The 16390-nt window shown below is 37.2% G+C and overlaps 4 protein-coding genes across 10 annotated transcripts in view; 2 read left to right on the forward strand and 2 right to left on the reverse strand.

Moving 5' to 3' along the window:
* Positions 1–16390, forward strand: part of mybpc2b (myosin binding protein Cb) — a 360595-nt gene that overhangs the window by 152842 nt on the left and 191363 nt on the right. The gene's annotated exons all lie outside the window — the stretch shown is intronic.
* On the reverse strand, positions 1218–2385 carry crp6 (C-reactive protein 6). Of its 2 annotated transcripts, XM_087308920.2 has the most exons (3): positions 2268–2385; positions 2062–2127; positions 1218–1961 (listed from the first exon to the last, which is right to left on the reverse strand). In XM_087308920.2, the coding sequence occupies exons 2-3, from the start codon at positions 2111–2113 to the stop codon at positions 1336–1338; spliced, it is 678 nt and encodes a 225-aa protein (XP_087165046.1). In that variant the 5' UTR covers positions 2114–2127; positions 2268–2385; the 3' UTR covers positions 1218–1335. The 2 variants fall into 2 exon arrangements, with proteins under 2 accessions (XP_087165046.1, NP_001122266.1); NM_001128794.1 differs by lacking the exon at positions 2268–2385 and having other exon boundaries at positions 1302–1961; positions 2062–2136.
* Positions 8121–16390, reverse strand: part of crp7 (C-reactive protein 7) — a 54910-nt gene continuing 46640 nt past the window's right edge. For 3 of the 5 annotated variants that reach the window (NM_001444084.1, NM_001444083.1, NM_001444082.1), the window contains 2 exon segments: positions 8121–8864; positions 8965–9030. In NM_001444084.1, the coding sequence (NP_001431013.1) occupies positions 8239–8864; positions 8965–9030 (692 nt within the window). In that variant the 3' untranslated portion in view covers positions 8121–8238. 5 annotated transcript variants of the gene reach the window in all.
* Positions 13245–16390, forward strand: part of plekha4 (pleckstrin homology domain containing A4) — a 46477-nt gene continuing 43331 nt past the window's right edge. The window contains exon 1 of one of the 2 annotated variants that reach the window (XM_087310077.1): positions 13245–13434. In XM_087310077.1, the coding sequence (XP_087166203.1) occupies positions 13394–13434 (41 nt within the window). In that variant the 5' untranslated portion in view covers positions 13245–13393. The remainder of the gene's footprint in view (positions 13435–16390) is intronic. The other variant, XM_087310079.1, reaches the window with a different exon arrangement.

The following is a 16390-nucleotide window of genomic DNA, read 5'->3' on the forward strand; positions in this document are numbered from 1 at the left end:
TGTTAGTCAGCGCCAGCTCTTTTTTCCCCTGGTCATTTCGCCTTTGCCGTGTGCTGTGGAAATTAGTGCTGGGTCGTTCATGAACGATTCATTCATTTTGAACAAATCTTCAATATGACTCGGGAACTACGACTCCTCTCAGGGAGTGATTCGTTCATCCGCATGTGCGCACATTTGTGCAGGTGATATCGTTCATTTCAAGTCTTCATCACATTTCGAGTCGTTCATTGCGTAAATGCAGAAACCAATCAAATGCGTTTAGAGCCGGAAAAAGAATTGATCCGTTCATCTTTCGAGTCCTCTATCGGGTCTGAGTCACTCATTCATCACGGGCCAATCATATGCGTTTAGAGCCGGAAAAAGAATTGAACAGTTCATCTCTCGACTCCTCGGGTTTGAGTCATTCTGTCACGTAAATAACGAATGACTCAAGACTTGAAAGGTGAACTAATTATCATGGCTCCTATCGGTGAAGATTGGTTAAGATTATATGTGACTGTCAGTGTAACGTCAACAAACCACTGACATTTGAAGACATGAAGAGGTGAGCTGAGCAAAGAGACAACAATACCTTCATTGACAAAAGAGCAGGTCAACACTGAATTATTATTTTCTCCTTCTTATAGTATTCTATTTATGACTTATTTGTCGTGTGATTAACTTTTTGGGCTAGTTGTAGATGTGTTTAGAAGCAATTCGTAACATTTTAATAACATTTTGGCAAATTGAACCAAATTAACGAAATTACACGAAAAAAGATTTGATGAACGAGACTCAAAGATCCGAGTCAGTAAAATGATCCTAACTTCCCATCACTAGTGTAAATGCAGACGATCGGATACGAGTCACTTTTAAAAAATAATGTAAGCATGTCATCAAAAAAAAAAATAAATAAATAAATAAAAAATCGGACACAGTCACAAAATCGGATAGACCATCAAGATCTGCACTGTAAATGCAGACTTTGAGAATATGCATCAAAAAGTGTTTGTTTTTCAGTGCTTCATTCCTAAAATGTTTACTGCAATATTCCAGTTTTCTTTATTAGTTCTATTTGTGTATTTGGATGAAACCAGTCGTAGTTTTACTGAAGAGAAAAGTCACCTACAGGAACTGATTAACATTTCCATTTATGAACAGACTACCACTTTAAATAAGCCACAGAGTAAACGACTGTATCATCAGTTGTTCACAAAAAGAAGGAAAACAGACTGCAATTGAAATGCTGAGAAAGATTTATTTGATAGGCCTTCCAGCTTTTATTAAAAGAGATAAACAGACTATAAAGATAGACACAACCACGTGAAACACACAATGCGCTACAACAGATCAAGATCAGTGATTATCATTAGCCACCGTCACATTTCCAACAACATCATATTTGACGGTGTCCCAGTCAAACACATTTCCCGCTGGCACCAACGGATCCTGGTTTGAATACAAAGCCTTAATCTGGATCTCAGACAGAACATAATCCCACAGTTTCACATCTGTAATTTCACCAATAAAGCACTGATTTGCGTCAAACGAACCTACATATGAGTCAGGGTCCTGTCCGAGCAGTACGGTGCCGCCAGGTCTGACAGAGGCATCTTTCTTATAGATCTGGTACAAACTGCGACGCCCGTCCACCCAAAAAGCAGTAAGACCAGTTGCAGACTCCCAGGACACACACAGATGTGTCTGAAATGTGGAGAGAGGGGGAAGATAGAAACTTGCTGGATTGCTACTAGTCTGAATAAACAAACCCACACTGCCATTTTTCCGTCTCCACACATTGAGTTCATCAACTTCAGAAGTGCGGTAGGCGAACAGAATGACCGATCGCTCGCCCAGCAGCTCGGTCGCCACACGCATGCAGAGAGTAAACGCTGACAGACTCAGGGGTTTATCAGGAGTCAGTTTAACATAACTGGTAGCAGTTTGGGTTTGAAACAAAAGAACTTTTCCACCAAGACCCACTGTGAGAGAAAATTAAAATATGCATTAAAAATAATGAAGCAAACAAGCTAAATTCTGCATTAAAGCTAACTGTGTGCTCTGTTGATTTAAGAGTTTTACCTTCAGCAGCTGCTGGTGTCAGAATGAGCAGAGTGAAAATAAAGCCCAACATCTTTTGCTGCAGGTCTGAAAGAAAATAATGCAAAAATACCCATAGAAAACATTCTTCACAGCTTTAACTTTCAGCATTAAAGAAATCTGCTTAACACAAACCGTTTTTAGAGACTAATACACAAAAGCTTCACAATACTGTAAATAATATTTACCAAATTCAATGTTCAACAACTGTTGTCAGACAGATGATCACTTGTTGGTCTCCAAGATGCTCTTAGCCTGATGTCTCTCCATTATTTATAGGCAGAATAGGCGGAGCCAAATTTTAAAGCCCATTGTTTTAACACAATTGTGTATACACTAATAAAGAAGCTGGAGTGTTCATTTGGGTCATTTAGATTAGATTAGATTCAAGTTAACTGTCAATACACTTGTAATGTACAAGGAAACAAAATCCAGTTTTCAACTAACCAGAGTGCAAATATAAGCAGTAATTGCAGCGCAGCTCTATTTACACAGAAGTAGTATTATAGATGTGAATAAGCGGAGTTGGTAACAAAAAAGATTATAAATGTATGTGATAAGGCGTATTATACAGACTTACTAGAAACATATTACAGACAATTCAAATTAATAGGTGCACACTAAAACATGAAACCTTTGAACTTCATTTACATATAGATGTGATAAAATCAGTATTGTACAGCCAAAGTGCAAAGGCAGATGGCAAACGTCTAGAACCAACAAAACCCCACAGTTGTGGCCTCGCATTGGCTCAAGTATGGTCCCGCCTAGACTAAAAAGATGCGCATGAGCACACCAATTATACGAAAGCTGACTGAACTGAGAGCCACCTTCTGCGCCTGCACTGTTTTCCAGTTCTCCAAAAGAAAACCGAACTCTCGCCGCACACAAAGCAGCATTACCACAGTAAATGTCACTCACCACAGAGGGATTTGCTCCTGCAAATATGTCTGATAATCACATACACACTCATTCACACACACTTACACACTACAGCCAATTTAGTTTACTCAATTCCCCTATAGCGCATGTGGGGGAAACCGGAGCACCTGGTGGAATCCCTTGCCAACACAGAAAGAACATGCAAACTCCACACGAAAAAGCCAACTGGGCCAGCCGGGGCTCAAACCAGTGACCTTCTCGCTGTGAGGCGATCGTGCTACCCACTGCACCAATGTGACGCCCTTTCATGTTCATGTAAACTTGAAAGATCTCAGTGGCAAAAACTTCCCAACCATGGTCTGATAATGGTCCCAAACAAATCTGTCTCGAACTTTGCTCTACATTTATTTTAGTCAACGCTTTTATCCAAAAAGTCTTCTACAAATTGTGATTAGACCGTTCAAAACATAAACAGATTTGTTACTAAACTTAAAACGACTTGGATCTGAATCTGTAAAATATTCACTAAGATACTTTTTTAAACAAAAATCTGATACAGGCCTGTAGCCAGCCTGGTGAAAGAGGGTTTTTTTTTCTCAAAAAGTGGACCATTTTTGCAGTTATACGCCTCAGTTTCTTACAGAGACCCGGAAAGCACGTAGTGGAGGAGAAAAAATTGGCTGGGTGAAAAAAAAATAAATGGGTAGGAGGAAAAAAATAGCTGAGAGGAAAATATATATTTTTAAGTTTTTGCGTTCTCTCGCAAAGTTTTGCATTATCTCGCAAAGATGTTTTGCGTTCCCTCGCAAAGATGTTTTGTTTTCACTCGCAAAGATGTTTTGCGTTATCTCGCTAAGATAATTTGCATTCTCTCGCAAAATTGTTTCTACACAAACACTTCCTGTTTACTTTACTCATGTAAACCCTTCAGTTTTGCTGAAATTCTCCTGTATTTAACCATTCTATCCTACTATCTTTACATTAAAGTTGTGCGTCGATCGTCGCCTTTCAAATGCTATCTCAGAACCAGTGAATGCATGTGTAAGCGCTGACTGACAGACGCGCTCCATACAATAAACTGATCCCAGATCAGCTTCTGTACGCGCCATGTAAAGTGACACCTCTGTTATCAAACAAGTGACCAGCAAATGAATCTCATGTTTTGTTTAGTTTGATAACAGAGGTGTCTCTGTAAGAATGCAAAAATCTATAATGAAGCAGTCCATTACTTTAGAAACTGTTTGTGCTCATTTAAGAGGAAATTCGCTGTTTAAAATAAAACATGCAGGACGGAGATGTTTACATATTATTCAGTGTATTTGTCTGTTTAATTATACACCCGAATCCAAAAGTGTCCTGCACCTTTGCTCCTCTGTAAATGGTGCGTACAAAAGCTGATCTGTTTATTGTATGGGGCGCGTCTGTCAGTCAGAGCTTATACATGCATTCACTGGTTCAGAGGTTGTATATGAAAGGCGACGATCGACGCACAGCTTTATTGTGAAGAAAGTGAGATAGAATGGTAAAATACAGGAGAATTTCAGCAAAAATGGGAGGGTTTAAGAGAGTGCAGTCAACAGGAAGTGTTTGTGGAGAAACATTTTTGCGAAATAACACAAATCTTAAAAATATATATTTTCCTCCCAGCCATTTTTTTCTTTTACCCATTTTTTCCTTCTATCCATTATTTTTTTTCACCCAGCCAATTTTTTCTCCTCCACTACACCCCTTCTGGGTCTCCGTAGTTTCTATTTAACTATGAGATTAAAATACTGCGTTTTAGTGACATTTTAAGCAGTACTTTTTTTGCTGGATTAGAAAAATTAAAACAAGAAAAATTAAAACAAGACTAATTTTAAAAATACAAACGTATTACATCATATATCATTAGGAAAAAATAGGAATCTTTTGATCATTCATCATTTTCTTTAAAGCTGTAATGCACTCCAGAATCTGGCAGATTGATTAGGCTCTAGAAGAGTCATCTGAAGCGTTGTCATACAGTGTTATGCCTGGATTTCATAAATAGCCTTGCATTTACTAACACACACTTTATCTGAAGTATTTGGAAGTAATTTGCATTTTCTTCTGGGTGAAAAGCATCATAAGAACAATGCTTTGTGGCTCAATGCATTACAGCAGTATTTTCAAAAGTCTGAACACTTATATGGTGTACAACCAAGCACATGTGGTCAGAACATAAACATGTAACAGGTAATGAAGTGTCAAGTGTTTTTCCCATAGGAAAGCCAGTCTAGGCAGAATGGCAGCATGCGTCTGTAGCTCCGCCTCTTTGCCCTTGTTTGGTATCTCCTAGTCAGGGGCACCCCTGGGTAAACTCTGGCCACCCCTGTGGCCACCCCAATATGATTTTGCTGTTGACATTATAAATTTAAATGTACTTATGTAAATTCCCATTATTTAAATAAATAAAATGCATTAAATTATTCTTGGTGTCACCGACATAGCGGATTCACTGCCTCCTCCTCAGCGCTGGTTCAACGCTGGTGAAAGCAAACTGACGCATGCGCGCAGAAAACCATTCCCGTGCGCCTCACGCACTCCTGTTGTTTGCATGGGCGCCGATAAAATATGCGCCGTGAAACCAGAGTATCAGTCTTTTGTGCAGAGGTGTTGGCATTCAGCGAGTTTTGCAAGTCGACTAAACTAAAGTTTATATAATATGATGATGATTTTACTTTTACTAAGCATGACTATAAAGCAGAAAGGAGGGATAAAGAGCTAGGGAGGTAAGACTTCATAACATGAATTCTCGGCCATGAGTTGGTTCTAAGACAACAGATAGTTCTATAAATTATATATATTTTTGTATTCTTTAGAATTGTCATAATATCCATGCAAAAGGTTTCTTAAGTGATCTTAGCATATCAATCCAGTTGTTACTTTGTTTGAACATTTAGGATTGATTTCTGTTATTTATTTAGAATAATAATAGTATTTATTTAAAATAAAAATAAATAGTTATATTAATCGAAAAATAAATTAACAATTTAAGGGTGTGGGGTGGTTCGCCCAGGGTGTCATTTCAACTAGAACCACCACTGTCCTCCCCGATGGTCGTTGACAGCAAGCACATACCAATGACAGCAATGGCAATTTAATATTTACCTTAGGGTACATCAATAGAAGAAGCTGCATTAGTAATATTGTGGCTCAAAAAAAGGATATGGATAAATGATATTATTAGAGTCTGTATAGTGAGTGTGTGTATAGTAAATAATGCCTTTTGTTTAGTTTGTTTATTTGTTTGTTTTATTATTTAACTCAATCTTCATTAAGTTTAGACATGGCATATACTACATGCTGTACAATAACAGTGTGTGAAAAATAACCTAAAAGTTTATATATATATATATATAAATATACATGAAAAGTGTTTTTAAACTAAATACTCTTTATTTGGTTCGCACATGTACTTGCTAAATTATTTCAACGAATAAATTGCAATATTTAAACCACTTTTTCATTTACCAGAAACAAATTATATATATAATAAATAAATTATATTATAATAAATTATATATATAATATATTATATATAAAACACTGAATTTATCATTTTTTTTGTGCCACCCCAAAATTTAGTGTGGCCTCTTCTGGCCACCCCTAAGAAAATTTTTTGGGGGCGCCACTGCTCCTAGTCGATGCTATGACACACGAACAAAATGTCGACGGTAGGCCACACCTACTGGTAGCTTCTTTTGCACTCATCAGAAACCTAAGGGTGACGTCACGGATACTACATCCATATCTTTTACAGTCTATGGTACCCCAAATTTCAACACAATAACTCGCATATGGCAGCATAAGTGTGTTATATAATGCATACATTGATTTATTGTCCAGGATAAAGCTTGCTTTATATACTATTACAACTAATTTTGATTTCTCATTATTTATTTGCGGTTTTTAACTAATTTTACGATCCAATACAACACCAAGAAGCGTAATTGCGTATACTCTATTACTTCAATATCGGTTGTTAAATCTATATTATGGCTTCTTTTTAATTTCCCAAATGACATAACCTTTGTTTTACTTATAGTTATGCTCATACATTTTGGTCGCATTTACACTGCACTGTTCAAGTGACTCAATTCTGATTTTTTTCTCTCATGTGGCACAGATGGGATATGGTCCGTGCACGTATAAGCAGGATTCAAATCACATGGATTCCGATTTACTCAAATAAGATTCAGGCTTTGTTTGCATGTGGAAATGTATCCAATATGAATCGGATCTGTGTCCTCGTGTCTGCAGTGTAAGCAGGTAGATCGGATTTTCACCTGTCAATGCGAGTCGTGCATCAATAAAAAAAAACATAGCAAATGACGTCAAGTCTCCCACTTTCATTTCAGAACAGACTTCAGCAGAGTTCCAAACCTTAAATCTCATACACGAGGACTTAAACAGCATTTATATTGTCATATAGCACAGATATTTAAGCATGTTAATGAGAGCAAAATGTCCGCCACCTAACTAATATAAACTAATAAAAAACGAGTGTATAGCTAAATCACGTGCATAAATCATGCCATGGACATCACATTAAGATGCCTAAAGGTTTAAAAAAGCCTATATACCAAAAGAATATGGACAAATGAGAAGCTTTCTGTCATAAACTATAGTAAAACAGCTTGTCAAAAGCTGTGAACAGAAACAGGAATAGAGAAAAGAGAACTCTTTAATTATCAGCTGTCAGTCAGCGCCCACTCTATTTTCCCTCTGGTCATTTCGCCTTTGCCGTGTGCTGTGTAAAATAATGCACATGATCAGATACGAGTCACTTTTAAAAGATGATGTAAGCAGGTCATCAAAAGAAAAAATCGGACACAGTCACAAAATCGGAATTAATCATCAAGATCTGCAGTGCAAATGCAGACTTTGAGAATTTGCATCAAAAAAGTGTTTGTTTTTCAGTGCTTCATTCCTAAAATGTTTACTGCAATATTCCAGTTTTCTTTTTAAGTTTCATATGTGTATTTGGATGAAACCAGTCGTAGTTTTACTAAAGAGAAAAGTCCCCTACAGGTACTGATTAATATTTCCATTTATGAACAGACTACCACTTTAAATAAGCCACAGAGTAAACGACTGTATCATCAGTTGTTCAGAAAAAGAAGGAAAACAGACTGCAATTGAAATGCTGAGAAAGATTTATTTGATAGGCCTTACAGCTTTCATTAAAAGAGATAAACAGACTATAAAGATAGACACAACCACGTGAAACACACAATGCGCTACAACAGATCAAGATCAGAGATTATCATTAGCCACCGTCACATTTCCCACAACATCATATTTGACGGTGTCCCAGTCAAACACATTTCCCGCTGGCACCAACGGATCCTGGTTTGAATACAAAGCCTTAATCTGGATCTCAGACAGAACATAATCCCACAGTTTCACATCTGTAATTTCACCAATAAAGCACTGATTTGCGTCAAACGAACCTACATATGAATCAGGGTCCTGTCCGAGCAGTACGGTGCCGCCAGGTCTGACAGAGGCGTCTTTCTTATAGATCTGGTACAAACTGCGACGCCCGTCCACCCAAAAAGCAGTAAGACCAGTTGCAGACTCCCAGGACACACACAGATGTGTCTGAAATGTGGAGAGAGGGGGAAGATAGAAACGTGCTGCATCGCTACTAGACTGAATATACATGGACAAACGGCCATCGTTCTCTCTCCACACATTGAGTTCATCAACTTCAGAAGTGCGGTAGGCGAACAGAATGACTTCCCGCCCGCCCTGGAGCTCGGTCGCCACACGCATGCAGAGAGTAAACGCTGACAGACTCAGGAGTTTATCAGGAGTCAGTTTAACATAGCTGGTAGCACTTTGGGTTGGAAACAGAAGAACTTTTCCACCAAGACCCACTGTGAGAGAAAATTAAAATATGCATTAAAAATAATGAAGCAAACAAGCTAAATTCTGCATTAAAGCTAACTGTGTGCTCTGTTGATTTAAGAGTTTTACCTTCAGCAGCTGCTGGTGTCAGAATGAGCAGAGTGAAAATAAAGCCCAACATCTTTTGCTGCAGGTCTGAAAGAAAATAATGCAAAAATACCCATAGAAAACATTCTTCACTGCTTTAACTTTCAGCTTTAAAGACATCTGCTTATAACAAACAGTTTTCAGAGACTAATACACAAAGTCTTCACAATACTGTAAATAATATTTACCAAATTTAATGTTCAACAACTGTTGTCAGACAGATGATCACTTGTTAGTCTCCAAGATGCTCTTAGCCTGATGTCTGTCTATTATTTATAGGCAGAATAGGCGGATCCAAGTGTTAAACACCTAACAGATATTTTAATACATTTGTTTATTTTAAGGGGTAAAAAAAGAAGCTGCCGTGTTTATTTGGGAAATTTAGATTAGACTAGATTAGATTCAAGTGTATTGTCACTACACGTAATGTACCAGGTAACAAAATCCAGTTGGCGTCTAACCAAAGTGCACATATGAGCAGTAAGTGCAGCGCAGATCTATTTACATATGCTACAATGAACAGACAGAGGTAGTATTATTAATATGAATAAGCTGAGTTGATAACTACTAAAATTGTAAAAGCATATTACATAATATAAAGATGAATATATAAAGACACAATTTAAATGTAACAATAGATGTACACTATTGCAGACACCTATTAACTTAATTCACAAATGGATATCATCAGATCAATATTGTAGAGCCAAATAGTGATGAGAAGTTCAGATCATTTTACTGACTCTAACCTTTTGAGTCTTTTTCCGAGTCATTTTTCAATTCGCCAAAATATTTATAAAAAGACCCTATTGTGGGTTTTTAAAAAAATGACCTTCCATGTAGTGTATCACAGCTCTAAGTGAAGTGAAATATCTAGCGAAGGCATAAATCTAAAAGTAGACATTGTTTAAAACTATTGATTCTGTAACGACGGGGGTGGAGTAACAGATACAACTTGAGGTAAGATCCAATATGCAGGTTTATTCAGCGTCAGGCAAGCAGTGGTCATACAGGTGCAAACGGATATATATAGACAGTCCAGAATCGTGGTCAGATAAACAGGCAAAAGGTCGTAAGGCAGGCGGCTAAACAGGAGAACAAGGAAAACAAGGCTAAGGTCTAACACGGAGAAACAAGACAGGGAAACGCGTTGTAATGTCACAAAATGCGAACAAGACTCGGCAACCTGGATGGGTTCATGAGTGGCTTATGAATGGAATGCTATCAGTCCATGACAAGGATCAGCTGGTGATTGTAATCAGGGTAGATGAATGAACAGGCGTGCGTGACTGGAAGAAGTGCATGTATGAAAATGTAGTCCTGGGATATGCGGAAGTGTAGTCCTGGTGTTCGTGTGAGAACCAGCAATCTCTGGAAAGCGATCGCTGGTTGTGTAACAGATTCATTCATAAAAGAAACCTTAGTGCTTCAAATAAATCGTCTTGATAACGAGTCTCCAGCGTTTCAGCGTGATGTTGATTCAAAACTTAAGCCCCGCCCAATTTTTGCGCATGGAAACCTGGGAAAATTGAAACTTGCGGCCCCGCCCACAAACACTGTAGCAGCCCCCGGTTGAATCAAGTCATGTAGACGCTGTGCTCAGCTGGATATTATTGGAAGTGTGAGGGGAAAGTTAGTATTAATTTCTCTACCCAAAGATGAAACTGTGAAGAGTCAATGGTTCAGGTTTATTTTTGCAAAAATACCTCAGCATTATCGACCCAGCCTTGTGCTGTGTTTCCTGGAATCTACACGCTTACAACAGGGGATTCGTCAGCCGTTTGTTAAAGGAAGGATCAGAAAAGACTATTGATGTAAGCCACTTCTCAGAGCTTGATAGGAACTTTATCATTACACAGTTGATGGATCAGTTTCTTCCTCCATTTCACAAGTGTAAGTAAGTGCAATTAAAATGGTTGCCTCCTTGTTTTCGCTAGCTAGCAAATGATGTATTTAATAGTGTTTTGTTACTTGTAACTCTGTGTACTGTATCTGGTTCATTTTCTCATATTGCGTCTAATGCCATGTTAAAAACGCAACGCATGCTGCTTTGTTTATGGATTTAAATGCGTCTAGAAGAAAGAGAAAATAATCATTTATTCTTTACCTGGTCTTCGGTCTTTGATTATGTCAGCTCACCACTTCTGACCGGTCTTCAAATTTGAGTTGTTCATGTCACACAGTCCTAAATAAGCTTAACCAATGCAAACAGTCTGAGCTAAAAGGAGCCATGATTAGTTCACCTTTTGAGTCTGCTGGTTTTTGAATCGTTCGTTCATCATGTGACAGCATGTAAAGAGAGATGACTCAAACCCAAGGATTCGAGAAATGAACAGATCAAATCTTTTCCTGACTCTAAATGCATATGATTGACTTCTTTGTTTTATGTGATGAACGAACAACTCAAATCGAGGACTCCAGAAATAAACTAATCAAATCTTTTTCCGGCTCTAAATGTATACGATTGACTTCTGTCTTTTACGTGATGAACGAGCGACCCTAACCCGATAGAAGACTCGAAAAATGAACTAATCTTCTACTCCACCTGCACAAATGTTTGTGTAGGCAAATGAACGAATTACTTCCTGAGGGGTTCTCGAGTCATACAAAAGCTTCAAAATGAACGAATCGTTCAAGAACAAACCATCACAACAGCCAGTGTCAAGTTTGGTGAGGGAAAAGTCATGGTTTGGGGTTATATTCAGTATGGGGGCGTGTGAGAGATCTGCAGAGTGTTTGGCAACATCAACAGCCTGAGGTATCAAGACATCTGTGCTGCCCATTACATTACAAACCACAGGAGAGGGCAAATTCTCCAGCAGGATAGCGCTCCTTCTCATACTTCAGCCTCCACATCAAAGCTCCTGAAAGCAAAGAAGGTCAAGCTGCTCCAGGATTGGCCAGCCCAGTCACCAGACATGAACAATATTGAGCATGTCTGAGCTAAGATGGAGGAGGCTGCAAGAACGCTTTCTTTGCCATTCCAGATGACTTTATTAATCAGTGATTTGAGTCATTGCAGAGATGTATGGATGCAGCCCTCCAAGCTCATGATGGAGTCAGACACAATATTCATTCTGTCTCCACTGCAGCATGACTTTATATTCTATACTGGACATTATTTCTGTTCAAGACTTTTGTCTAAGCAATGTCAGACCTTACTGTCCTAATTAAATCATTCAAAATCAAGGCATGATCATATTTTATTTTGGTCAAATAAGCGTAATCTAGAGGCCTTTGCCTTTCACATAAGCCACTTCTAAATGATCAACTAGATGTCAAGTTATTATTTGCTGTTCCTAAAACTTGAAAACAACTTTTGCTAGATAGTGTACAGTTGATTTAGTTTAAAAGATTTTTAGGATCTTAAATGTCTTCCAGCAGATAAAAAAATAATAAATAAAAATCCACAGTGTACTTTTCTTAAAAGAGGAACAAAAATGTTTTGTATGTCAATTAAACCGTATTTCGGAAATGTCCTTAGGCTATAGATGTTGTAACAGAGGAAAACAATTCATAAAAGAGATACTGTTACTTTCCAAATGATTCATCCTCCTTTAAATAAAGATCAGGGTGTCACGCTGGGGCAGTGGAGATCCTTCTTGCCTCACAGCAAAAAAAGTTGCTGGTTCAAGCCTGGGTTAGTTGGCATTTCTGGAGTTTGCATGTTCTCCCCGTGCTGCTGAGGGTTTCCTTTGGGTGCTCCGGTTTCCCCCACAGTCCAAACACATGCGCTATACTAAACTGGTCGAAGTATATGTGTGTAAAAGAGTGTGTTTGGGTCTTTCCCAGTGTTGGGTTGCGGCTGGAAGGGCATCCGCTGTGTAAAACATATGCTAGATAAGTTGGCAGTTCATTTCTCTGTGGCAACCTCAGATTAATAAAGGGACTAAGCCGAAAAACAAATGAATAAATGAAGCCCTGTGCATTGTTTGGTGTCCAAATGGGTAAAATTGAAAATAGTTCAATTTAAGAAATCCCCAAATGTATGAAACTGGTATAAGGGAAAATAGGATATAACACAAAAATGAAAATTCAGTCATCATTTACTCAATTTTTACTGGTTTCAAACCTTTATGTTTCTTTCTTCTATTTTAAATACAGCTAGAAACCAGTAGCCATTGCCTCTTCCATAGTATATGTGTGGTAAATACTGATAACTAAGAAATATAAGTTTGATTGCTGTGATAAAAGTGGTAAGATAGATTTGATCGGTGATTTTCCTGTCCTTCTGGCTGAGATGAAGCTAAATGTCACTTTACAGACATGGGAAATAAAAAAGCGAGAGTGAACTCAAACAGAGGACTCAGTGTTAAGGGGATGAAAGAGGGATTGAGCCTCCGCAGCGTCTGAGCTTCTGTGTGAGTGTGTGGAGCGTTTGTCTTTCAGAGCAAGAGATGCTGAAAGCACCATGACGCTGGAAGTGGCTGTTGGGTACCGAAAACAGAGCAGGTACAGGAAATCAGTTTCCTTAATCTTCACTTGCATCTGGTTTATTTGCTTGCCGATGTTTTGTTGGGGTTGTAGTTGGTGTTTATTCTGCTTAAAGGTGATAGTTCATTCAAAAATGAAAAGTCTGTCATCATTCACTCAGCCTTTACTTGTTCCTGTTTGACTTTCTTTCTTCTGTTGAACACAATGAAGATATTCTGAAGAAAGCTGGAAAGCTCTGACAATTGACTTACATTGTATATTTTGTTCCTACTAATAAAGTCAATGGTTACAGCTTTCGGTAACACTTTACAACAACAGTACATGAATAATGATGTATTAATACAGTATGTAAACTAAACATTACTTTATTATGAATTAATGATGAGTTAAGGTATGCACTAATCATGAATTAGCTTTAACTACAACATGAGTGACATGAGTTCATGTGTAAATAACGACTACCTTAATTACTTGTTAGTACATGTTGTTAATTCACATTTAAGTTTAAGCTAAATGTAACCAACATGAACTCATGAGCTGTTAATGTATAGTTATGTCATGACTTTACTTGGAGGGGCACATCACTATTAACTCATCCTTAACTACTCATGAGCTCCTGTTCATGTTGATGTTGACAACACTTTTCTGTTGTTATTCAGTGTAAACTCACTAGTTGGACGTGCATAAGGAGTTCATGAGTAGTTAAGCATGGATTAATGATGATGTGCCCCTCCAAGTAAAGTCACAACATAATTATACATTAACATATCATGAGTTCATCGTGGTTAAATTAAGCATAAACTAATGTGGTAATTAATAAATGTGTATAGTGTATATATATTTTTATACTCTATATCTTTTAAATAATATAGTGTTCAGCAGAAGAACCAAAATTATGAAGGTTTGGAACTACTTGCACATGCATAAATAGGGAGTAATTATTTCTTTGTCAAACTTTCCCTTTAACATGGTTCAGTGTTAATCAAATAACTTTTCTGCTAAAAAGTAAGGTTTTTTAATTTAATTAGCTACTTATAATGTACTTGTTGAACATACTGTACATAAATTCAACAGTTCTGTATAATCAATTCAAGAAGGAGATTAATTGTATTTTTTGTTATACAAAAAAATTTAGCTAATTTACATTTATCAGCATGATTGAACATGCAGAAAAAAATCAGGTAACTTAAACTATGTAAGGAAACTGATTGCAAACCATTTAAGTTCAAAAGTGAATCCCAATGAGTACTGTGAACTTAATCCATTTCAGTAAATGAAGCAATTTAAGCAGAGTAAAACTGAAGGAAGAGAACTCAAAACAACTGAGTACTGTAAAACCCAATAAGTTAAGGCAGCCCAAACCATTTGAGGAAACCGATTGCTACAAACCATTTGAGTTAAAAAATGAACATATATGAATACTGTGAACTTAATCTATTTAAGTTGAAGTAATGAGGTATTTAACTAACTTTAACAACACTGAGTTCAAAACTCAAATGAGTAGAATTAACTTTCAGTCAGTTTTGAGTTCACTACACTCATTTCATTTGATAAAGTGTTGGGTTTTACAGTGTGGCTTTGAACTTAATATGCTTGACTGGAATAAATATTTTATCTCAATAAGTTTGTCTTAAAATACATTATTTTTATGCAATTTCTTGTTTACACATGTTAGTTTTTGTTTTATGTTAATATCTATTTGTGTTCAGGTAATAGAACAAATTAAGTCCTAACGACTGTATAGCTACTCAAATGGTTTGAGGAAACCGATTACAGCAAAATATTTAAGTTGATTCACTTTATTCGTTTGAGTTCAGTCAACTTAAACAATTTGCCGCAATCGGTTTCCTCAAACCGTTAAAATAGCTATACAGTTATTAGGACTCGATTTATTTTAGGCCCCGTTTACACTAATATGTTTTAGTATTAAAATGCCATTTTACAATGAAAACGATCCGCGTCCACGATAGCGTTTCACCCAGCATTTCTGAACAACCCTCCATCCACACTACACCACTAAAAATGCACATCACTGGACCACACACACACACACTCTGGCATGCACTGTTTATATGCACGGTAGTGTTGTTCAGCCACTGAAAACGTCCGGCAGAAGACTAGCTATTTTCAAGTTCATGGAGTGCCTTTTACAGCATTGATAATATAGTCAGTTTAATAGACCTGAGCTTTCGTTTAGTTGTTTAAGTGAAAAAGGAGATGAAAACAAGCGATAAACGAGGACCAGCAAGCACAACTGAAAATGAAAAGTCACTCTTTGTCTTGGTATTGTAAGTGTAATGTAAACAGATGACAGGATATTTCTGTTTTTAGCGCTGCTTTATTCTGATCTGATCTTCATTTAGTTTAATAACAAAACTGACCAGCTTTACTGAGGTGAAGTTTAATTTATAATTACACATTTGTTAATTTGTGAAGTGACAGCCAGTGACACAATTTTGGGGAAATATAATTCCTGCACTCACTGGCCTGTCAACAACTACGCTTGATAAAGTGTGTGTCTCCATAGAGTTTTCTAACTGGTGAATGACATGATCTAGTGTTATATCTAATCAGTGCGCAGTGTAAACGTCTATACACGTCGAATTTCGACACAAACAAAATGGCGGTATAGATTGTCTGGGGATAGAATAACTATTCAGACATGACACAATAACATGAACCTGGACTTTCATTAGACAAAAAAAAAAATAAATTCCTGTATATTAAATATCTTATCTAGTATTTAGACCTCATGAACTAAAAACTTACTTGGTAACAAACATACATGGCATTAAATTCATTCAATATTTAATTAAGATGGTAAAGTAGTTCAACAAGACTTATTTACTTGCTTAATCACAGGCCTTTATTGTATCTGATTGTATACGCAAACATATTGACGTCTGGCTTAATAAGCAGTTCTTGAGAATTTGTAAAACATTTACATGAGAACAAAAGTACAGTCATGAACAGA

The sequence above is a fragment of the Danio rerio genome, chromosome 24 (assembly GCF_052040795.2).
Source record: "Danio rerio strain M-AB ecotype USA chromosome 24, GRCz13ab, whole genome shotgun sequence".
In the NCBI taxonomy this organism is placed as follows: Eukaryota; Metazoa; Chordata; class Actinopteri; order Cypriniformes; family Danionidae; genus Danio; species Danio rerio.